This window comes from Marasmius oreades, chromosome 10 (assembly GCF_018924745.1).
Source record: "Marasmius oreades isolate 03SP1 chromosome 10, whole genome shotgun sequence".
Lineage (NCBI taxonomy): Eukaryota > Fungi > Basidiomycota > Agaricomycetes > Agaricales > Marasmiaceae > Marasmius > Marasmius oreades.
In genome coordinates this window covers 1,938,537-1,960,158 of record NC_057332.1, presented here as the reverse complement: position 1 = coordinate 1,960,158, position 21,622 = coordinate 1,938,537, and the positions used below count along the sequence as shown (strand labels likewise).

The 21,622-nt window shown below is 48.0% G+C and overlaps 9 protein-coding genes across 9 annotated transcripts; 5 read left to right on the top strand and 4 right to left on the bottom strand.

Moving 5' to 3' along the window:
• Positions 1 to 95: 95 nt before the first annotated feature.
• On the top strand, positions 96 to 2,036 carry PSMC2 (26S protease regulatory subunit 7; the record flags this gene model as incomplete). The annotated part of the gene is made up of 12 exons (XM_043159606.1): positions 96 to 109; positions 162 to 175; positions 227 to 268; positions 321 to 358; positions 411 to 492; positions 543 to 840; positions 896 to 1,064; positions 1,117 to 1,493; positions 1,545 to 1,658; positions 1,718 to 1,808; positions 1,856 to 1,959; positions 2,012 to 2,036. The coding sequence occupies 12 exons, from the start codon at positions 96 to 98 to the stop codon at positions 2,034 to 2,036; spliced, it is 1,368 nt and encodes a 455-aa protein (XP_043003209.1).
• A 64-nt stretch (positions 2,037 to 2,100) lies between these two features.
• On the top strand, positions 2,101 to 3,759 carry E1B28_002670 (uncharacterized protein; the record flags this gene model as incomplete). The annotated part of the gene is made up of 6 exons (XM_043159605.1): positions 2,101 to 2,477; positions 2,528 to 2,683; positions 2,740 to 3,021; positions 3,084 to 3,551; positions 3,604 to 3,647; positions 3,701 to 3,759. 6 exons carry the CDS (start codon positions 2,101 to 2,103, stop codon positions 3,757 to 3,759), a joined length of 1,386 nt encoding a protein of 461 aa, XP_043003208.1.
• Positions 3,760 to 5,415: 1,656 nt separating this feature from the next.
• On the top strand, positions 5,416 to 6,858 carry E1B28_002669 (uncharacterized protein; the record flags this gene model as incomplete). The annotated part of the gene is made up of 3 exons (XM_043159604.1): positions 5,416 to 5,950; positions 6,005 to 6,350; positions 6,403 to 6,858. The coding sequence occupies 3 exons, from the start codon at positions 5,416 to 5,418 to the stop codon at positions 6,527 to 6,529; spliced, it is 1,008 nt and encodes a 335-aa protein (XP_043003207.1). The 3' UTR covers positions 6,530 to 6,858.
• Positions 6,859 to 9,461: 2,603 nt separating this feature from the next.
• On the bottom strand, positions 9,462 to 9,794 carry E1B28_002668 (uncharacterized protein; the record flags this gene model as incomplete). The annotated part of the gene is made up of 1 exon (XM_043159603.1): positions 9,462 to 9,794. One exon carries the CDS (start codon positions 9,792 to 9,794, stop codon positions 9,462 to 9,464), a length of 333 nt encoding a protein of 110 aa, XP_043003206.1.
• Positions 9,795 to 10,582: 788 nt separating this feature from the next.
• On the bottom strand, positions 10,583 to 11,374 carry E1B28_002667 (uncharacterized protein; the record flags this gene model as incomplete). The annotated part of the gene is made up of 2 exons (XM_043159602.1): positions 10,583 to 11,031; positions 11,083 to 11,374. 2 exons carry the CDS (start codon positions 11,372 to 11,374, stop codon positions 10,583 to 10,585), a joined length of 741 nt encoding a protein of 246 aa, XP_043003205.1.
• Positions 11,375 to 11,815: 441 nt separating this feature from the next.
• Positions 11,816 to 17,889, top strand: E1B28_002666 (uncharacterized protein). Its single transcript, XM_043159601.1, has 9 exons — positions 11,816 to 12,216; positions 12,276 to 14,723; positions 14,774 to 15,866; positions 15,922 to 16,283; positions 16,343 to 16,570; positions 16,623 to 16,701; positions 16,766 to 16,999; positions 17,048 to 17,529; positions 17,584 to 17,889. Exons 1-9 carry the CDS (start codon positions 11,899 to 11,901, stop codon positions 17,593 to 17,595), a joined length of 5,256 nt encoding a protein of 1,751 aa, XP_043003204.1. The 5' UTR covers positions 11,816 to 11,898; the 3' UTR covers positions 17,596 to 17,889.
• On the bottom strand, positions 17,828 to 18,819 carry E1B28_002665 (uncharacterized protein; the record flags this gene model as incomplete). The annotated part of the gene is made up of 4 exons (XM_043159600.1): positions 18,462 to 18,819; positions 18,196 to 18,405; positions 18,034 to 18,139; positions 17,828 to 17,975 (listed from the first exon to the last, which is right to left on the bottom strand). Exons 1-4 carry the CDS (start codon positions 18,802 to 18,804, stop codon positions 17,828 to 17,830), a joined length of 807 nt encoding a protein of 268 aa, XP_043003203.1. The 5' UTR covers positions 18,805 to 18,819.
• A 146-nt stretch (positions 18,820 to 18,965) lies between these two features.
• E1B28_002664 (uncharacterized protein) lies at positions 18,966 to 19,753 on the top strand (the record flags this gene model as incomplete). Its single annotated transcript, XM_043159599.1, has 4 exons — positions 18,966 to 19,082; positions 19,142 to 19,275; positions 19,332 to 19,396; positions 19,452 to 19,753. The coding sequence occupies exons 1-4, from the start codon at positions 19,020 to 19,022 to the stop codon at positions 19,751 to 19,753; spliced, it is 564 nt and encodes a 187-aa protein (XP_043003202.1). The 5' UTR covers positions 18,966 to 19,019.
• A 130-nt stretch (positions 19,754 to 19,883) lies between these two features.
• On the bottom strand, positions 19,884 to 21,607 carry E1B28_002663 (uncharacterized protein; the record flags this gene model as incomplete). The annotated part of the gene is made up of 7 exons (XM_043159598.1): positions 19,884 to 20,078; positions 20,140 to 20,331; positions 20,388 to 20,518; positions 20,570 to 20,740; positions 20,806 to 21,045; positions 21,108 to 21,199; positions 21,264 to 21,607. 7 exons carry the CDS (start codon positions 21,605 to 21,607, stop codon positions 19,884 to 19,886), a joined length of 1,365 nt encoding a protein of 454 aa, XP_043003201.1.
• Between the last annotated feature and the right edge of the window lie 15 nt (positions 21,608 to 21,622).

The window sequence follows — 21,622 nt, the reverse complement described above, 5'->3', positions numbered from 1 at the left end:
CCCACGGATCACGTGACGAGGACGCGTCACGGAAAGTGTGCTGAGCCGCGTACGCCTCCAACTCTCTTCAAAGCCAGTACTTCCTCTTCATTATTATGCCTCCTAAAGCGTGAGTAGTTTCAAGAATCTCATATTTTCCTGCCCTGACATTCTTATTGAAGTAATTGGGAAAAATGTAAGGTCTACTTTCGTCTCAATGAACGAGGCTGAATAACGGTCGGTATAGACGAGAAGAGGATTGACGATAAGGATGACGAGAAAATAGTTGGTATGCCTGTTGTTGTGAAGTTATATGATTTCTCCTTAACCCCTACTTTCAGCACTCGATGATAGTGATATCCAAATCTTGAAAACATACGTACGCCTGTCTTTCAATCTTCCACGGTGCTCTACCTCACCGTCAACTTCAGGGACAAGGCCCATACGCGCGCCAGCTCAAAACCATTGAGTCTGACTTGAAAGACATTCAGAAGCGTATAAACGAAAAACTTGGTGCGCCTAACAGTACCGCAGTCAATACAGAGAGGTAATCAGAGACACAGGTGTAAAGGAATCCGACACTGGTCTTGCATCACCGAATCTTTGGGATTTAGCAGCGGACAGGCAAAGAATGGGCGAAGAACATGCTTTACAGGTTGCGCGGTGTACAAAAATAATACCCGTCGATCCTAAAGCTGCTGAAGCAGCAAGGGCACTAAACCCGTTGGGAGCAGCTCAAGGACAGAAAGGTGCCGACGAGCAGGACAAGTATGTTATCAACATTCGACAAATAGCGAAATTCGTGGTGGGCCTTGGTGATCGTGTCGCCCCTACGGATATTGAGGAGGGCATGCGGGTCGGGTGAGTGGATTTAGGAGAGTTCTTGTCCTATCTACTGACATTCAAACTGCGTAAGGGTTGACCGGAATAAATATCAGATTCAGATACCCTTACCTCCCAAGATCGATGCTTCAGTAACCATGATGCAGGTCGAAGAAAAGCCAGATGTCACTTATTCAGATGTAGGCGGTTGTAAAGAACAGATTGAGAAGCTGAGAGAAGTCGTTGAGACACCTCTACTATCTGTAAGAGATTGTTCGAATGACATTTACCTTGTGCTCACTACTGGCCTTTTAGCCTGAAAGATACGTGAATCTAGGTATCGACCCTCCCAAAGGAGTCTTGTTGTTTGGTCCACCAGGAACGGGCAAGACACTCTGCGCACGAGCTGTTGCGAATCGTACAGATGCTACTTTCATTCGAGTTATTGGGTCTGAATTGGTTCAGAAGTATGTCGGTGAAGGTGCTCGTATGGTCAGAGAACTGTTTGAAATGGCTAGGAGTAAGAAGGCGTGTATCATCTTCTTTGATGAAATCGATGCAATTGGTGGTGCACGTTTTGACGATGGCGCTGGTGGCGATAATGAAGTGCAGCGGACAATGTTGGAGCTGATCAACCAGCTGGACGGTTTCGATCCTAGAGGTAACATCAAAGTGCTCATGGCCACTAACCGGTACGCCGAGTTTCTTTGCCTATTTTTGACTATGGTTACATTAATTTCTAGACCCGACACATTGGACCCAGCCCTTTTACGTCCCGGACGGTTGGATCGTCGAGTAGAATTTTCGTTGCCAGATAACGAAGGACGAGCCCATATTCTCCGGATCCATGCCAGAAGGTAAGAAAGATACGGTTTCTTGCCTTCATCACAGTCCCTTGACCCGAACCTCTATTCAGTATGAGCGTAGAGAGAGATATTCGGTTTGACCTCATAGCCCGTCTATGTCCCAACACAACGGGAGCAGAACTACGTTCAGTTGCGACGGAGGTGTGTCTTGTTTACTCGCTGAAACACATGGAATTCACGTTCTGTAGGCTGGTATGTTTGCTATTCGAGCTCGACGGAAGGTCGCCTCTGAACGGGACTTCTTGGATGCTGTCGAGAAGGTTGTCAGGCAAGGAACGAAATTCTCTAGCACGTGAGTGAGGCCGTGTATGCTTCCTGGATTCCTCTGACCGCTTGATTAACAGACCGTTATACCAAGTGTACAATTAGTATTTGTATCGTAATATTTCTCTAGACCTTTCTAATAGTGTGGATAATTGCACACTGTTCTGAGATGAAGACGTTGATGTTGGTCCTTGTTGGTCCAAATGTCCATGTCACCTTAGTCAACATCCTCATGCTGAGACGAACACAATCATCTCTCGCACGGTATTTTCTACGGGCCAGTTCCATCCAGTCACGCATCTTCAAGAAGCATTATCGTCGGGCACCCTCCCCAAATACAGCAGAAGTTACCCAATTGTTGGCAGAACATGCTTCCTCGCCAACTCGTCCACTCAACCTGTCCGACCTATTAGCCTTTGGTCGACCAAATGTGACGCCTGAATCCGTTCTCGCTTCAGTCTCATTTGCTCTGGCAGAAATTCCTCGCAGGTTGGCAACTCGAGTTTGTTCTTTGGAAGCTCTACCTTTCATAGTTGGGACCAATCCGTTGAGTAATAGCTGCTACTCGAAATCTTAAATTACTCAGGATATCTCAGATACGTAGCAAAAACACTGGCAGCGTACAAAGAAAGCTTTCTATGGCTGGCGACCTATCCGACTCCTAAAACCCTGGAGGAGAACGCAATGTTCGCCGAGAAACTAGAAGATCTCGTTGAACGACATGCGGATGACATACCTACGATGGCCAAGGGGTATGTCAGAGTTCGCTCCCTTTTCCCTGTGACTTTCACGCTGAAAGGTCAATTAGATTTCAGGAGTGCTCTCGATATATGTCTCCCGCACAAATCAATGAGTTCTTGAATGGTGCTATTCGCAATCGTATCTCAGTTCGATTGATTGCAGAGCAGCACGTCGCGCTCTCCCGTGCCGTGAACAGCTCCGGCAGCACAAATCTTGACGTAGTGGATAGGTATTGTTCTCCGGCTCGAATGATAAACATGTGTGGTTCATTTGTCACCGAACTTTGCGAGGCAACGCTTGGTGCCAGTCCCTCAATTCTACTCGACGGATTTCCTGATGCTACATTCCCGTACGTGAATAAACCATCCATCGAACTTGATCTGCGAGACAGTCTGACAATGCTCCACGCAGATACGTACCTGTGCATTTGGAATACATCTTTACTGAGATATTGAAGAACTCATTTCGTGCAACGGTCGAACATTATTCAAAGAATGGGGGTCATATGAAAGACCTTCCCCCTATCTTGGTCACTATGTCTCCTCCGCCCAAACTCCCGGGAAACGGAAACGATCCTACCTTTTTCTCGATGCGTATCCGAGACCAGGGCGGTGGAGTCTCGCCTTCGCATATTGAGCAGATATTTTCCTATGCCTTTACGACTGCCGGTCGTAAGGCCGACGGAAAGTCGTTAGAGGATGACGACGACAGGGGTGGACCCTATGCAGCCCAATACGTCGGGGGAAGCGCTGTCATCGGAGACGGAGGCATGGGTGAAGGAAACCTGTTTGGTGAAATAACTGGGAAAGGTCTACAAACTGGCCTTGGTACCATTGCTGGACTTGGATACGGCCTACCGATGAGTCGATTATACGCAAAGTCAGCCCGTGTTCACGTTTTTACCGTTTCGAAAGTCTCATTTCGGGTTTAGATATTTTGGAGGGTCCTTGGAGCTGATGTCTTTGGAAGGCTTGGGTGAGTGTTTGTTGTGGTCTGAGTTTGTTTGTTCTAACAACTCTCGGTCTAAGGAACGGACGTCTACCTGAAGCTCCGATGCTTGGATGAAGCGGTCGACTCTACTATTTGACTTGAGCCCTACAGATAATGTACATTGTATCAGATATCTTTTGGTACCAACGCCGAGACGAATCGGATCTCAAACATAGTAGGATCGCTCCGTCCCACTGAAGAACACAAGCCATTGGTCACGGAGAGCAAGGGATCGAATCCAGTGCTGCATTTTACGGAAGACCCAATCAATGTCTGTCATGACTGAAGTCGGATACTCTGAGTACTTCGAATGATTATGCATCGTCAACTACAAGGAAATCTATGCTTCAGTCGACTACGATACAATCAAGTGTCCTGACCCGTCGAAATTTTGGACTTGGGGGTCATATCAGGCATATAAGTTGCTGTCGAAATATTCTGATCCGAGTCTCTTTGTCGCCTTGGACAAATGGACCGTTGGCAAGCGTACCTTCTCCAGACGTTTGACATTGAGAAAAACGTATATAGAGGCAGGCCTTCAGTCACGCAGCCCCGTGTTAACTGAAAACTTGAGTAGAAGTTGAAAATCCCCAGGTCTTCTCTTCATGTTGAGAATGTTCGTCTATAAATCTGACTCACCGGCAAAGGGGCCACCGTCCGAGACATCCGGTGATATCAACCCCTCGAGAGAGGTCGTGGGAATCCTTTATGGCAGGTCAGCTTGTTGCTGGCGGCACAGGGACGGCAAGGTCAAATGACGGTACCAAGAACGCGACGCGACGGTGTGGTTTTCAACCGACTCAAGCTTGCACTAGAACTTACTATTCTGGTTTCCGATGTGCAAATGACAAGGATATGCAAAATTGGATAAAACTTGGTCTTCCCGTTTATTTGTGGGCTCGGCAATTTTTTGTAGGATCCGTAGACTACACATGAGCTTGTATGTACAGTTGTAACCACTGAAAGACAAAGGATATGAAATGAAATTTAAAATATAGCTCAGATCTGGTCGTGATTACAGCGTGACAGCCCAGGAACGGTACATTCCGGAATATATCTCAAAATTTTAGATACGTAGTTAAGTTTAAACGAAAACACTCGCATTAAATACAAGGTTTCAGAGGCAGGGGAGTGAACGGTAGTGTGGAATAAGCCAAACGATACAGCAGAGGTCCCAAATCGACCTGTAAGCGAGACGGCAGTGAGCTGGCCTGGCGCGAGCTTTGCTACTTGCCGAAGTCTTGCCGGACGTGACGATACGTGACAAAACGCTTTGCACTTCTCGAATCACCCTCGGACACTCTCCGAGGCTTCTTACAGCTATCCTAAAATCCTCATAAATTCAGGTTAACGTTTTGAGCACTATTAAAATACTCGAGTCAAATTTTTGATACGGTAAGTGGTGTGTGGAAGTGGTACTCGAAAATGTTGCATATCCCTAAACAGAATAGTATCGAAAACTTAAATTTTCGTTCCAACTTCGCGGTTAATAACAGTTGTGATATTGAGGAGGATAGACGAAGGGAACACGGGTAGGAAGAGGTCTTTGACCCTCACTCAGACCGTAGTCGAAAGGCTGGAAAAGACAGCACGATGATTGTAAATATATTCAGAGTAAGAAGAACAACAGAGTTGGGCTGAGAGAATTAGGAGAGATCGACAGCATCGTCGACCGTTAGATGGCTTCGTCTACCATGCCGTCGTGAATTTCATTCCCCGCGCCTCGCCGCCGCTCGGCCAGGCATCTCTTCCCATGACCTCTCTCGAGGGGTTGATATCACCGGATGTCTCGGACGGTGGCCCCTTGATGGCACCTGACTTAATTTGCAACTACATCGACGACTTCACTAATGAGGCCCCATACAGCGACAACTCAGGCTACTGCACTTTACATGAAATAGCCTGGAAAAATAAAGACCGTAGTGCCCTTTTCGAGGATGTCGTTGGCTCTTACAAGTCCCTCAAGATTTTCGTAAAATTCACTGATGGATTTCAAGAACGCCTGTTGGTCACTCCTGAATATAAAGTCGCTCTTTCCGATGCAAAACTCTGGTTCGACGGACAGGAAGTCCCAAAAACAACGTTCACCCAGCAGGATTCTTATTGGATGCCGACGAAGGACGAAGATGAAGGCGAGGACCAGCAGATGGCTTCCGATGATGAAGACCAGCAGATGGATTCCGATGATAAACGTGAAAGCCGGCATATGGGTACTGATGATGGTCCGGATTGGCCCACCTCATCCGAAGCCCAAGGTGCCTTTATCGTCTGTGGGATCCCCGGTATCGGTAAGTCTTACTATGATTCCGAGGATAACGCTCACAAATGGCATTTGTCTGCAGGGAAGAGTTCTTTTCTATATTACGTTCTCGTAGAACGTCTCCTTGCAAATCTTCCCACTTGTTTCCAGACCGAACCCGACGTCTTTACCTATTGGTGTGACAAGGGTGTGTTTCGATGCAAACTGGAGCGTACGGAGACGGGTTTCCTCATCCCGAGCCGTGTTTGGTTTCTTGTGGATTCAAACAAGAAGATCGAAGAACCCGATACAAAAATATTGAATACGCATGCACGGGTTATCCAAGCGGCTTCGCCACGGAAGAATCGTCTCGATTGGACACGAAAACGAAGTATATTCACATATATTTGGTACATGAAGCCCAGCCCACTGTCAGAGCTGTTGATCATGTATGCTCCGTGTATCTTCTTTATTACTGTCACCTTCTCACACCTTGCATAGGAAGCAATTCTGGCCGAGAAAGCCCTCAGATGAGCAAGTGACAAAATTTGTGGCGAATTATGGTCCATCTGCTCGCCTCATTGCTGGTTTTGCTCATGCGACCGACGAATACGGTGAACAACTGTAGGTGCTCCTTAGCAGCCTGACTCTGAAAAAGCTGCGACAACTTCTAAATCAACTACCGCGGCTGGACGCTGCTGACAAGGACATTGCTCATTGGATCCTGGGCGTATACCCAGGTGAAAAACGCAATCGCAAAGCAGTTGGATTTCATACACCAGAAATCTACCGTCTGCTCCCAGGCGGAGATCGCCTCAAGCATTTTCACTCGAGTTCTAGTGCTTCATATGTAACGTGCTACTGGTACTTGAGCTACGGGAATTTGAACTGTATCTGGTAGGTATCGTTGAATAATGTAGAGGAAATTATTGACGGCCATGTCCTTACCCAAATATGTGTGATTTCGGGGCCAAGGTTGATCGGAACTTGGAAGAACATCATAAACGAGGTAGGTCGAGCTGAACACTGTCCGAGCAAGTTGATTTCAGCTCAGGATCAAACAGACCATCTATATACTGTGGAGACGTTAGCTGATTTGAGGGCAAAGATATCGATTGGTATGACACAGAGAGACGATCTCTTGGTGGCGAAGAGCCTTCACAATTTTTTGAAGAAGCATTGCATTTTTGGCCTCCGACATGGTACCGAAGAGAGAGGGAAAGTCTCAGGGCCGAATCGCGAGCGAGCGAGCGCTTTTAAAAGCAAACAGCGTAACCTGTTAAGACATCTAATACAGCGCTCAAGGGTTTCCTGGTTCCCTGTGGATGAAAAAAGAATCTGATAGGCGTTGTAACTTGTAGATGAGCACAGAAGTCTTATGCCGCCGTTCAAAGATAGCTTGGCGTCCGCGCCCATTCTCCATCGTTAATGAGAGGTTAAGCAAGGATTGAAGCTTGATGCAAATTTGCATCATGACAAAGGAGGGAGGGCCTTGTGAATAATGAATAATCTATTGTCCAACAGAAAGAGGTCACCCCATGATCGAAAAGGCTGCAAGATCGAGATTAGGAGGCCCCAATCTTTTCCCCGTAACCACCACAACACGGCCACGCATTGGACATCACGATGGCGGCCACAGTCCCAAGCAGACAACTTCCTCGAAACCTCAAATACTTTTATCTGCTAAAATCCAGGCGTCTTCCATGGGAAGGACCCTGATACATGATGCGACTCACTGGTTCCTCCTGGGCATTATTCGCCTCTCCAGTTGACCCCGGTCATCTTTTAGCTAGGCCCCTTATCCCGACGGTTCGGAGATAGTCTAATCATCGAGTGGACGGCTTGGACGGCGTAGGCGAAAAAAATCCTGGTTTCGGGTGAGTTGAACTTGTTGCATGGACTTTGAGTCGCTTTTGACTCCCCAAAGACGGTAAACCTCTCAACGATTTGAGACAGCTGCCAAACCTTCCAATGCTTCCTTTCAGAGCCTAATAAAGTCCAAACCTCCAAGTATGGAATGTACGACACCGACTTTATGGCGACTCACATTGGCCCAAGTTACACGGTCGAAAACATGGAAGGAGGAGACGATACGGGGGGGTCTTCCTTCACGCGCAGGAAATATGATGTGTCCTACACAACTTGTTGCATCCTTCATGAGGGTCGCGCGGTCGACGTTGACTGCTTGGCCTTGGCTCGTTTCCCCCACAGAGAACTGCCTTTCCCTCACCTCGGGAAGGTCGCCTGGTCGTTACAGACCTAGATAGTTCGTCTGTGAGCCCCTCCTGAAGATCTCGAACACACCTGTATCGGGAATTCTCGTCTACAGACACACCATCCCACCACATCCTACTGGATACCACGGATTAGAAGAGGAGAAGGCGTTCATGTTTGAGAAGGGCCTGTCGCCAGAGTGAGAGCTCAAAAAAGCCAGTTTGAAGTGCGAGGTGGAATGACGGCCAATGGCAATGTCGTTAAGTATAGAAAAAATTCTGCCTGGTGGGATTGCCCGTAGGATTTCTGCCAAAACGTCGTTCTCAAGGATATCTCTTGCCCGCTTATGCTGTAAAGCACTCGACCCATGAAGTTGAGGAAGAACATTATCCAAACGGGTGCAAAGGAAGACGATGGACGTTGTTTAAATGGGTGCGAGGGAAGGCGATGGGAATGCCAGAATGAAAATGCTAACAAAGGGGTGTCGGTCACTGGAACCAGACTAATCGGCTTCGCTCTTACCTGGGCTACCGCTATTCGTTGTCTACCATCCTCCCCAAAGTCACATACGACAAGTGGACCTCACAGTGGTTGTCATCGCTGCAAACTCAGCGCAGTCGCCTTCGCCTTTATGTTGGATTATCCCCCTCTGGCAGAAGAACCAAGAAGGGCTAACGACGTCCAGACATCTCAAGTGGAGACATTTATCATACACAACGTCGCATACCTCCAGCGAGAACGTTTTGCATAGATAAAGAAGGACGGAAGCGTATCTTCACGCAGACCAGGACCACCTAGCGGCTAGAGGGATTAATTTTCTGCATTGCCCAAGTTGGATTCCACCGCATTCCAAGCCGCCCCCTCCTATGTTGTGCTCGAATTGGAGAAGATAGTCTTCGCCCTTCCATGGAGAGACGATGATCTAGTGACCTGGACGTGGCGATACTTTCCACCCAGTGTCTACGTCAATGCATCATTCAATTGGAAGTACTGTATCCACAGTAGTACTCAAAGCTTCGTTGGCAATTCTTGTGCTCTCTGAAACTCGTTTGGTATCCTCGAGCGAACTGGGCAGCGTCACATACAAGTACGTCTAGCGTAGACGCTACGTCCCACACCGACTCATGCTGTAGCTGCACCTTTGCGCCCCAGATCAGCGATGACGATTAGAAGCTTGATGAAACTGATTTCGAAGAAGTTTCCCGTTTTGTGTCTAATCGCTGCTACGGAAGCCTCGACAACAGAAAGGCCCCGTAGAGCCGACTGCTCTGGAGTCCGCATTGCAGCTACGTGGATAGAACTAGGGTCCGACACTTGGACGTTCGAGTCACCCGAAAAGTTGACAGTCACTTTTCCGTTTTGAATGATCCGGGAACTGGATGGTGTGCGTCTTTTTTTGGCGAGCAGTGTAGCCAGTATAAGGTCGCCAATGCTCTCGTCGTATTGTTATTTGCATCGCAAGTCGACCCAGGCCTATGCAGGTGAAAAAGTCGACCGAGAATGAGATGATTCCAAGGTGGTAGAACTGCGAGCTTTTGCAGACCTTGTGAAGTCTCTTGCAGAGAGTCCATGATCTCGAGCTCTTGTGTGCAAAAATCCTCGAGTTCTACGTTTTCGTTCCATGCCCAACGTCGATACGGCCACAAAATTGCCTGCGCAGTGGCCTTATCGCCCGTCATCGCTCCGTTTGGTTGGCATTTCCAGGCAGACGTACTAGTTCCGGGGGGAAAATATTGGGAAGGGCTCTACGAACTGCACAATATTACGCACCTGGTTCTCCGACCCTTCCATGAGATCCTCTTTGAGAGTTCTATCCACGATGGAGGAGGAAAATGCCTGCAATACGACATGGACGACGGTGTTACACCTCAACGTGAGGCAGGGATGCCGTACACTAACATTTGGGAAAGGCCGCTCACAATCTCGCACTGTACTGAATGCCTGTTAGGAACCTTAGATGTCAAAGCGATACAATGAAGGCAAAGCTGGATGAACGCCTAATTTTAAATAAAATATTATTGGACACGAAAGGTCGTTTGGTTGGCGCGGATCTCCCCGTGTCGTCCAGCTACTTAGCGCACAACAAACAGATAAACACGATCTTGCGCAAAGTGATTTCAATAGGGGTCTGGGACAAAACGCGACCACTCTCTTCCCTCCTTCCTTCGTGTAATCTTCCGTAAAAGACGCGTTTTTCTGTATAGAGAGGAAAAAGACGCGTTGCGCCACGATTATTTTATTTTTCTGACGCGACTTTACCGCACGCACGCACATTACATGTGCCGACAATCAACAAAGGATCATATATATACTTTTAATTCCTGGAACTATAGTTACAAACGGACCACGATAAGTAAATATACCAGACGACGAGGGAAACAGTACAAAGGGATACAGAGTAGACGAAGATGCAAGTACAATAGAAAAGATATGTGTATATATAAAACTGTGTCCTCAATTAAGTATCTCATGTAGATTCGTGAACAGGTTGTGAAGGGTATGGATAGCTAAACGGGTGGACCATGATAGGATGGTTGACGATGTAATGAGGGGGGTTATACGGGGGATGGGACTCATACACGGGCTGGACTTGGAATGTAGGTTGGTGATATGAGGCCTGCCCCTGCTGGTGTGAATATACCGGCTCGAGATGCTCAGCACTAGGATGAGCGAATCGATGTTGATGATGGAAAGGTGGAATGTAGTGTAAACTTTGATAATAATGTTCTTTCTGATGAAAACCTGGGAGGAGCTGAGGAGTTGAGGAGAGATGTTGATAGATTGGTGGATAATCAACACGCTCTGGGACTGCCAGAGCTTCAGGACTTGATGTCGCGGGTGTTTCTTGAACCTTTGGATCTGGCAAAGGTGCAGATACAGGCTCAGTAGCCAGGGATTGACTGTTTATCGGACGATCTTGAACGCGAATGAAAAGAGGAAAAAGAGGAAAATATGTGGCGAACATACTTTTGTCTTTATTCTTCTTGTAAGGACCTCTTTTGAGACCCTTTTTTCTAGCTTTTCGTTTGGCATCGACACAGGCATGAGGAATACTATACTTGACGCAACGAAGGCATGGACGAGCCTCATCGCACTTTTTGCACGCTCGTTGGCAATTTGTACAGGCCACTTTGACCTGCCTCCGCTTGGTTCGGCCCGGAGTATTTGTCGAGGTGGGATTTACTGGGTATACATAGATGGGAGCAGAGTTCTCAGAGGATATGAAGACTGTCGGAACGAGTACCTCAGAGTCCGCCATCGTTGACAGGACCACAGAAAGAAGCTTGACACGCGCCTGCCATCCGAGTGCCCTTCGTTGTCGTCCGTCATCATCACGTGTGCTTTACTTAGCCGTAGCCTAGCTAGCATGTATTGTCTTTACTAGCAGGGGAGAAAGCTTTGGAAACTCAATAGCTTATGAGCATACGAGCAACAAGAACTGAACTGAACGTTGTAAGCTGTAAGTATAAGTATACTGCTCACCGTTCAGTGCTTGGCGACATATGCATACCAGCGTCACTGGTTCAAATCACTCGATGCGACAAGGCTCTGAGCGGGCACTCGCTATACACGAGCTATCTGAGAGTTTTGCAGCCAGAGAAGCTCCATAAGTATTGATAAAGGGCCACCGTGAGGTCGGTCGATCATGAATGCATGGATAGTCAAAGGGATGGGAAAGTTACATAATCACTTCCGGCCACATTGCACAACCTTTATCACCCTCCCGTCTAAATAGGTCGCTCAAGGCCAATCCCAGCTCACTGTCAACGCAGGCGAGCAGTAATGGGACCTACCTCCCTCCAAATTCCAGAAAACTATATCCATTCTCGCTCTGCAAGCTCTTCGCCGTCTAGGATCGATCCGTACTATTTTGGCGAATCACCTTCTCCAAGTGATTACCCCAGAACTCCGGCGAACGAGATTGACAGGGCCGCACTAGTGGGCGTTGGAGAGCTAGCTACTCCTCGTCATGGGAAGGATGATAGTGCTGATGCTTACGAGGAGGTTAATGTGAACGATTCGGGCGGTACAAGAGACAGCGACAGTCCTTCTGGCTGGACCATTGAGGCGATTGACGGTGAAATGTCCGAAAAAGAAGACGTGTGTCTCCCTCTTTTCTCATGTTTCTCTCTTGTTACTTACTTCGACAACTTTTGCAGCTTCCAGACATAAAACAACCATTACGTTCACGACGTTCCATTGCAGAAGAGAGTGGCGGAGAAGAGATTCTTTATCCACGTAAATTGAAACAGACCGACCTCTCTCCAGTGCCCCCAGATCAGAATGCCACAGTCTCTTCTCCTCCAAGTGCATTCGGTCAAGCCCCTCGTCGAGCCCGGAAACGTACCTCTGACGAGTTTGAGCTTGATCAAACCGGTTCTTTGGTCTCCAAGCGCGCTACTTCCGTTTCAGTGAAAGAGAAATTCACAGAGGATACTAAATCTTCGGCGCGCAAGCATAGAAGTCTCACGGTGGCCAACATCTCGGGCATGCCAACCAGAGAGCATGGCAGGGGCAAGGATCGTCGTCGGGAGAGCTTAGGGCTAAATTTGAGCACCAGCTCAAAGAGTATTTCTTCTTCTACCAAAGGACCCATAGAGAGGCATCACAGTCGCCAGGGCTCAACATCTTCTAACCCTACAGACTCTCTTCACTCCCGACGCGTTCAAACCACCGACTTTTCTCACCTTCCACCATCACCTTCGTCCTCAGTAATCCAACAGTTTCTCAGAGCTCCGAGCAGTGGTTCTGTTCCTCCACGCTCTCCTCCCCTCAATTCTTCGTCCTCGAAGGACCATACTTCGTCTCACGTCGCGCATTCTCTTCTCAGGGGGACTCAAGAAGGTTGGTCGGGTATGGATGATGAAGCAACTGCTGAAGCTTTGCGAAAATTAGATGGATTGTCCGGCAAGACGGCTCGAGCAAGAGCCAGTTTGGGTAGCCTCCATCGACAAAGCAGCCAAAGCCGTTCAGGAACGCCGGGTAGTAAGTCAGGCAGCCAATGGGAAGGCATTGAAGGTGGGAAACGGAGGGAAACACGAGATAGTGCTATCAGCGTCAAGGAGAAGGAACCGGCACAACGTCCGTCAATCGGTATGGCTCTTGGTGGCGATGGAGAGACAACAGCAGCAGGGAGTGCTCCAAGCAGTGACGAGCAGCAGCAGCAGATGATTGAGAAGACCCCAAAGAAGACCGGAGGACCAAACACACCTTCTACCTTCACGCCTAAGCGGGGTTCAGCCTCATCTGCTACTGCCAGTACCCCTACGACCAGTTCTCGTGATTCGGTATCGATGTCTGCTGCTACTAGTGTCACCTCGGTGGCATCCGGCAGGCCATCGACGGGGAACGGCAAGGCTAGGCGAAACAGCGCTGGGAGTGATGTATCCAGCATACACTCTAGCGATGCCAACTCGTTCAAGGATCGTGTTGCCTCTTTAGCGCTCAACGGCGAGCCTAGTGGGGACGAGCCTATCGTACCTCCTGTGCCTCCCTTACCCAAGGATCTTTCAAACTATAGATCTCCTCCACCCACTGCAGTAGGCTTGAATTTCCCGTCGCAAGAGGGGGGGCGAAACGGTCACGAAGTCATTGACCAGGAACCTATTGTGTCACTCGAGGTTCCTTCTGTAGAGCCGCCGCCTACAACTTCATATAAATCGCAAAGGAGGCAGAGCCAGCGTCCTACGGCCATTAATACGAGTGGATCAGAATCTGCTACACCTGCTGTATTGAAGACACCTTCAAAGAAATGGAGCTTTTCCAGTGCTTTAAACTTGAAGCTGTCGAGTTCGCCATCTAGTAAGCAGCAGCAACAACAACAACAGGGCAATCCATCTAGTCCTCGTGGCTCTGGGCTCACGCGATCATTGCGAAAGTCGCTCTCAAAAGAGCAGCCATTCTCACCCGCTTCTGAAATCATCAGAAGTCCTTGGTCACCGACTCAACCAGATGCAATGGGGTCCGCGACATCTCTTACTTCTATGTCATCCTTGGGCTCCGCTCGAACGCCAGCTATTACATCTCCACTGCACTCCGTCCACGTTTCTAAAACCCCTGATCGCAGCATCGTATCTAGTCGGACAGGAACAGATTCCAGTGCGAGCACCAATGCAGGCCTCGCTGCACCTCACCAACATCCAGGACCATTGAGTCCCAGTTCTTCCGTGCGTCGCCATCAATCAAAGAGACTCACACCATCATCCATCCCCTTCTTCCGCCGGTCATCATCTCAATCTATGCCACCCCCGCCTTCCTCACCACCACCACCTTCATCTGACGGCATGCTTTCTGCGACGACACGTTATAAACAAAGCTCTTCTCCCAGTGCAAATGACTATAACCCTCCGTCCACCACTGCTTCCCATCGGAAATCGTCTGTTTTTACCATTCCTTCACTTCTCAAAGGGTCCAGTTCCAGGAAAAGTCTATATTCAGATGCAAAAGAATCTGCTAAGGAGGTACAAAAAGCTAAAGATGCGATTAAAGAGGTCGAGCGTCGGCAGGAGAAGGAGAAGCAGAAGGAAAGAGAGAAGCAGAAGAAAGATGACAAGGATCGCAGCGAAAGCAGAATATCCACGGTTCTCATGGGTAGAAAGAGGGGAAAAGTGCGTTTCTTTCTTATGTTATTGGGATTTGAAATTCACGCTTCAATTAGACTCTTTCATCGACTGATCCTAAGAAACCGAAGTCTCCTGTTCACTTGCCGCCGATGCAGATTTCTGCATTAGAACCAGTGACTGCTCAGAGGGTCGCCAGACTCAAGTCTTCTGGCGCTCCTGCCTCACCGTCGTCCACACCTGTCACCACACGTTCGACATCATCATCTTCCAGAGCGACATCTCAGACCGCTAGTTCAATGCAGAAACAATCCGATACCTCACTACGAAGTCGTACTCAGCTGCCGACTATCGCAGGTTCTCCATCTGTAGGCGTTCATAACGTCTCACAAACTTCAAGAGAACCACCATCATCTACCATGAACTCGGTCTCTGGTCTGCCGAAAGAAACACCTACGAAAATCCCTCGTATCTCAAGCAGGACCTCCGCAGTGGCCTCCCCAACGTTGAAAGGCTCTCAGTCAACTATCACAGCCCGGCGCACCAGCACTAATGTCAGTGCGACGACGACCTCGAGGAACGCCTCGCCAAGTGGGCCACCCATCAATGAATTCGGGGTGATGGAGACGGGTGGTCAGGCATCACCAAAGACGGTTGGCAAAACTGTCCATGCCAGGACGTCGCCGGCTATGACGTCAACAACGACTCCTCGACTACCTCGACAAATATCTGCCAGTGCTTCGGCAACAGGAAGTATCTTACCGCGCAAAAGCAACAGGGAATCCATTTCTTTCACCGGTTTACGCAAGCCATCTGTCACTTCAGTCTCCACAGACACGACTGTTGGGAATGAATCCTCGTCCTCACACCATCGCTTCTCCGCTTTGTCTCCATCGAAAGGTCTCAAACTTCTCAGTCCAAAGATTTCCTTGTCATCGGCACGTTCCTTAAATGTTAACACTTCACAGGGCGTTGCAGGAACTCCAAGCTCTGGCCGGCAGTCCTTATCTACGCCGTCACCAGCGCCGAGCTCAATCGACGACGAAGAAGCATTGGGTGATGAGGAGATGCTACATTATATTCGGAGACAACAAGCAAAGAAGTTACAGACCGGTTCTACTCAGGAAGAACTGGACGGACTCCTCAAATTCCCCGAACCTATTCTACCCGCTGAACCTCTTTCAGCTGCCAGTAAGTTTGAGTTTGCGATTCGCTCTCTCTCCGCAATTGTTGACATGTTCTTCAGGTGTCCTCAGCAGTAGTCAGAGCCAGCATCTGTGCGAATATGAACGGAAGGAGATTCTTGATTTCCCTGCTGTATACTATGTGGGTGCACGCAGCAAGAAGAATGTCGCAACTTTGGATAATACGACGAACAATTATGGCTACGACGACGATCGAGGCGACTATCAAGTCATTACGCGGGACCATCTGGGATATCGTTATGAGGTCGTTGATACTCTGGGCAAAGGGTCATTCGGACAAGTCTTACATTGCAGAGACCATTGCACTGGCGAGTCGGTCGCAATCAAGATCATCAGGAACAAGAAACGTTTTCACCATCAGGCTCTTGTAGAAATCAAGATCCTGGACAACCTGAGGAAATGGGTAACGTGGTTTCTTATTACATCCAACGTAACTTTTTTTTTTGACTTGTAGGCCATTAGGATCCGGAAGAAAAGCATCATGTTATCAAGATGACGGAACATTTTTATTTTAGGAATCATCTATGCATCGCAATGGAACTCCTCAGCATCAACCTTTACGAACTCATCAAAGCAAACGGTTTCGTCGGATTTACGACTGCTCTCATTCGACGGTTTACAAGCCAAATGTTGTTATCGCTTTCACTTATGCGGCACCACCGCATCGTACATTGTGATCTCAAGCCCGAGGTGCTTACCATTTGTGAATACGGCCTAGTCTCAAAGCTAAACGATTCTTTAGAACGTCCTACTCCGTCATCCGGCCAAGAGTGCGATCAAAGTGATAGACTTTGGCAGTAGCTGCTTCGAACACGAGAAAAGTAAGCTTTTGCTTTCCTAGTTTGCACAAAGTTCTCTTGACGATTTAACCATTTTGGTTGATAGTCTATACCTATATTCAAAGCCGGTTCTATCGTTCGCCTGAAGTCATCCTGGGCATGAACTACCACATGGCCATCGATATGTGGAGTTTGGGCTGCATCCTCGCAGAGCTTTATACTGGATTCCCCATATTTCCTGGAGAGAACGAGCAGGAACAGCTTTCGTGTATCATGGAAGTTTTGGGAGTTCCCGATAAGGAATTTGTGAACCGTAGTTCGAGGAAGAAACTTTTCTTCGGTATGTTGGGTTTATTGTTTGACATTCCGTTGACTGACGGGAATCCAGAGCCCAATGGCGCTCCACGTGCGGTGATCAACTCAAAAGGACGAAGGCGCCGGCCCGGGACGAAGACTCTTGCTCAGGTTCTCCGGTGCAACGACGAAGAATTTGTTGACTTCATTGCCAAGTGTCTGGTTTGGGACCCTGAAAGGAGGATTAAACCTCAAGCGGCACTACGACACCCGTTCGTAACGGCTGGTAAACGACCCAAGCAGGTGCCGCCTCCGACCAGTAGCAAACTATCGACGACGAGTTTGAGCGGCCGTAGTAAGAAGGAGATCACTGAAACGCCGAAGAAATCGTTGATCAGTGCCCCGACACCTCTTACTGCGCGATCGACGCGAGCGACTGGAAATGGGGTACCGGCAACGCCAAGTACTTCGACCCATAGTACGACAGTTCCGTCGTCTTCTCGGTCCTATAGAGCATCAGGGGCTCATAGCCTTTCATCATCACACCATTCTAGTAGAACGTTGAATGGTTATGTCGTGAGTTGTATCTTAAACTTGGTTGATCGGACTTGAGCTAAAAACCATGTCCAGGCTGCTAAATGAGATGTTATTTAAATTTTTCTGTTCATGTGCTCATATTCCTTGGAGGTTTCTATTGCTCTCTAGCTCTTTTAGAACGGATTACATGCCTAAAAAAGCAAGCTGACTCTAAATACCCGTCATCTTTGTACGCGATTGTTTTCTTTTACGTTTTTTCGGTCTTTGCTTTTTACCTGTGTGACCCTTGCAATTTTTCGAACCCTTCTAATTCTTCACGTTCACGTTATGCAATACATCACCGCATTTTTACATGAGTTTCCGAGTCTTGAGAGGGACCTTTTTCCAGGTCGTTAGCCCACAAAGCCGCACCGACTGTTGAGGTAATACTAAATACAGTGCCGACGAAGGGTACAAGTTGAAGTGCCAATGAGGTGGCGCCAAATCTATAAAGGTTGGGCGTTAAAAGCGTGTTGGATGACGTCAAAGCACTCGTAAACTCACGCAGTGTATGCACCTTTGTTCTTCTCGACAAAGGCAGCCCGGGTATCCTTGGTGAATCCTTTAAGCTGGAAATATCTAGAGTGGTGACGTGGACCGGATTTCTTGCCTGAAGGAGGTGATCAAGGAAGGATCGATGTATTATAATCGTGAATGTGGCCTTACCGTTCAAGAGAAGAAATAAAACTGTGCCTATGACTGGAATAGAGTTGAGAGGAATAGATAGAAGGTATCGGAGTATTCCATCTTTTGAAAAGCGGTCGAGAGGTTTCGTGAATGATTTTCCGAGGGTTTTCACGCCTGAGGATGAACTTTTGACTTCCCTCCCTCGAGCTACGAGTGATTCCTGTCCCTTTTGCAATAGAACGGCATCGACTGTTCCTTAAATTAGACGATTTGGAAACTGATCACGTAAAAAAAAAAACACTTGCATATTTTATCCTGGAGAGCTCCAAGGAGAAAGGTTTTCGCCACCAATGAACTCAAAGCATAAGACTCCCCGAAAACCATGACCGCGGCAGGAATAAAGGCCAGTGGTCCTGAGAAGATTGCACAGAATGCAAGTTGGGGGAGATAAGTGAAGATGAACATGCCCGCAGTGATTCCGAGAGAAATGAGAACACATTTGCCAACGATGGGTGCTGCTGAGCGGTATATTGAGGGATGGGAAACGAAGTAGATAACACCGTGAACTGGATACAGCCAAGCTCCGCTGACAAGGGCTTGTTGTGACGTTTTTGTCAAATCTGCAAGGAACGAGTTGAGAGTTTCCATGATGGTGGAGTGGCGTGGGGAAGCGTGATACTGTGGCGTATCTTCGGCTGGATGCATGACGCGTTGGGGACATGTTGATGTCATGTTCCACGTGTAAATTTTTCCACATGACATGACATCAAAATGCCCATTTAATGCTCCATGACAGACGTCATTTTGACCTGACTTTGTATAAAATCGAAATCCACACAAATTTCGGTCTAATATCTTCTCAAATGGCTTCCCCAGCTCTCCCAGGCCTTTTGCTGTGCTTCGCTGCTACAGTCCTTCTTATATTTGTAAGTCTTCAGTTCTCAGTTCTCACTGCTACCAATTCTCAAGTACTTATCATTTGTAGGCTTGTGTGTCGGTACCTACATGGGACGCCATTTACTTCCTTCAAGCGGGAGGTATTCGCTTTGGAATATTTGGGTTTACTGGAAGTCGAACTCAACTTGGATACAATTTTGATCCTACAACTCTCGGTTTCGAGTGAGTGACACTACTAGCTCCTGCAGATATGCAAAATTTCTCAACGCCCCTTGCAGTGGTACGAAACTCAACACCGCAATCATTCACAACCTCACGATGGTTCTGATCCTTCATCCTATTGGTATGTTCCTTTCACCGTTTGTTGAACAAGTGCTGATGATCATCCCGTGTTCTAGCTGCTGGACTTGCTGGACTTGCGGTCTTATTTGGCCTTTGCGGAGCTGGCTATCATCGCGCTGGTACCGTCATTATGACTTTACTGAGCGGTTTGGCAGCCCTTGTCACTCTCGTTGTATGGGTCATTGACATGGTGCTGTTCGGTATTGCCCGCAGCCGTTTCCGAGAGCAGGGAATTCCTGCTCAATACGGCAATGGCAATTGGCTAGTCCTTGGTGCATTGGTGGCTCTCGTGCTCAGCTTCTGTGCCAGTGCCTGTGGTATCTTTGGCAGTTACCACAAAAGACGAGGAACCTACTAATCATGATGGACACTAAACAGAAATGACCTGACGACTCAAAATAATTTACTTTTTAATAGATCAAGTACATATACTGTATGTATATCCTTGGACATTTACTCCTGTATCTCCTTGTAATTTACACGCCTCTTCATGTCGTCTTCCACATTCTACCCACAACTGACATGACCAATAAAAGTACAAACGCGAAAACCCAAAAAACTCTTCCCTGCCTGGTCGGATCGCCGCCCGAGAGGAATTTTCGTAAAGGAAGGAAGAACAAACTCACTAAAAAGTTCACCGACCAATTCCACGTCAATGCGATGGAAGACAGCGGCGAAACGGCCTACATGGGGAAGGAGAACAAAATGAGTGTCGTACCACACAAGATTGCAACAACGACGTACGTAGTATGGTGAAATCTCTGGGATGATAACGAAAGGAATTGGTCCCAATCCAATAGCGAACGACATCACGAATCCAACGATGAACACGCTGGAAACGGTGACCCAATTGTTGTTCAGCCCTACTCCAACCATGACTAGGCATAGTATAGCTCCTAGAGTAGAAAGCGTGAGCAGTCGTTTACGCCCTACTCTCTAAATGGGAAACGTCAGAAACTTTCGTAAGAGCGATCCAGATAATGTGACAGTACCTCGACCAGAATAATCGGGGCGAAGGTCATAAGAACGTTCATGACTGTGATTGCCAAGCTGACGTATTTTCCCAACTCTGGTAGAGATTGAGACAAGATATCGTTGGAATAGTATAACACCGCGTTGATTCCTGTTCTCGGGATAAGGGGAACTGTCAACGGACCACGAAGGATGGACGAACCTGAAACTTGTTGTCCAATCATCGCGCAAGAAACGACTATGAGCGGTGTTCTTAACTCGGGTGGGGTCTTGAAGATGACTTGAGGGACGGTCAGAGCCTTTTGAGGTGTATGTCGTGTGGGCTCAACAGGATGAGCTTCAGGATCGGTTTCATCCAAAAGAGGCTCGGATACTGAGGGAGGGAAAAAAGAAGTTCGAGCGAATTTATGGGGGGGGGAAACGTTTATATAGGCAAACCTGCACTTTTCTTCGTCCAGAGTCTCTCTTCCACCTCTTTCGCTTCCTGAGTAGCATGAAGACTGACGTTCCTTAACCACCGTGGACTTTCGACAATGCTAGGACTGATGAATAGCTGGATCGCCGATACCGCGAACGAAAAGAAGAGTACGAAACGCCATGCGCTGGGAGAGGCAAAGTAGATGCCCATGAGTTGAGTTATAAAGATCCCGACAACGATACCGAGTTGCGTCAAGACGCCTAAATGAAAAGTTCGCTTTAGTACATCCTTTCCGGAGGGCGGTTACGTGATAAACACGCACCAACGGTGCCAGCGATGCCTTTGGGAGCGATTTCTGCAATGTATACCGGTCCCAAACATATTCCAAGTCCACAGCCTATTCCAACAATGAATCTGCGTAGTTGAGGAACTCTTTAACGAGACTGTGGGATCCGGAAGAGCAAAACGTGATAATTACCTTCCAAAACCCAATGCAGTTGCACCACCACTCAGACCCATGAGTGCACTTCCCAGAGCGACACATGCAGCACTTATACGTGCAGATCCCCGTCTTCCATACTTGTCCATGAATATGTTCGCGATGGCACTGCCTAATAAACCGCCCAGTGTGAAGACGGAAGTGACGACGGAGAAAACAAAGTTGTCCATAGGGAAACATGGTGGAAGAAAGGTCTCAGAGGGTGGAGGCGCCTCGCAGGCAATCGCAGAGTGTATCTGGTTGAGAATACTGACATGTTGGCCGTACTGAAAAGGAACGACGAGAATCCAAAGGGCACAACACCATCCGTAGAAGGTGAACATCGGGAAGAGGAAACC

Excerpts from the sequence above, each read along its gene's own strand:
- E1B28_002666 (XM_043159601.1), top strand. The coding sequence starts at position 11,899 with ATGGGACCTACCTCCCTCCAAATTCCAGAAAACTATATCCATTCTCGC. Across the intron at positions 16,571-16,622 it reads ATTGTGATCTCAAGCCCGAG|AACGTCCTACTCCGTCATCC; the intron begins GTGCTTACCATT and ends ACGATTCTTTAG. Across the intron at positions 16,702-16,765 it reads CTGCTTCGAACACGAGAAAA|TCTATACCTATATTCAAAGC; the intron begins GTAAGCTTTTGC and ends TTTGGTTGATAG.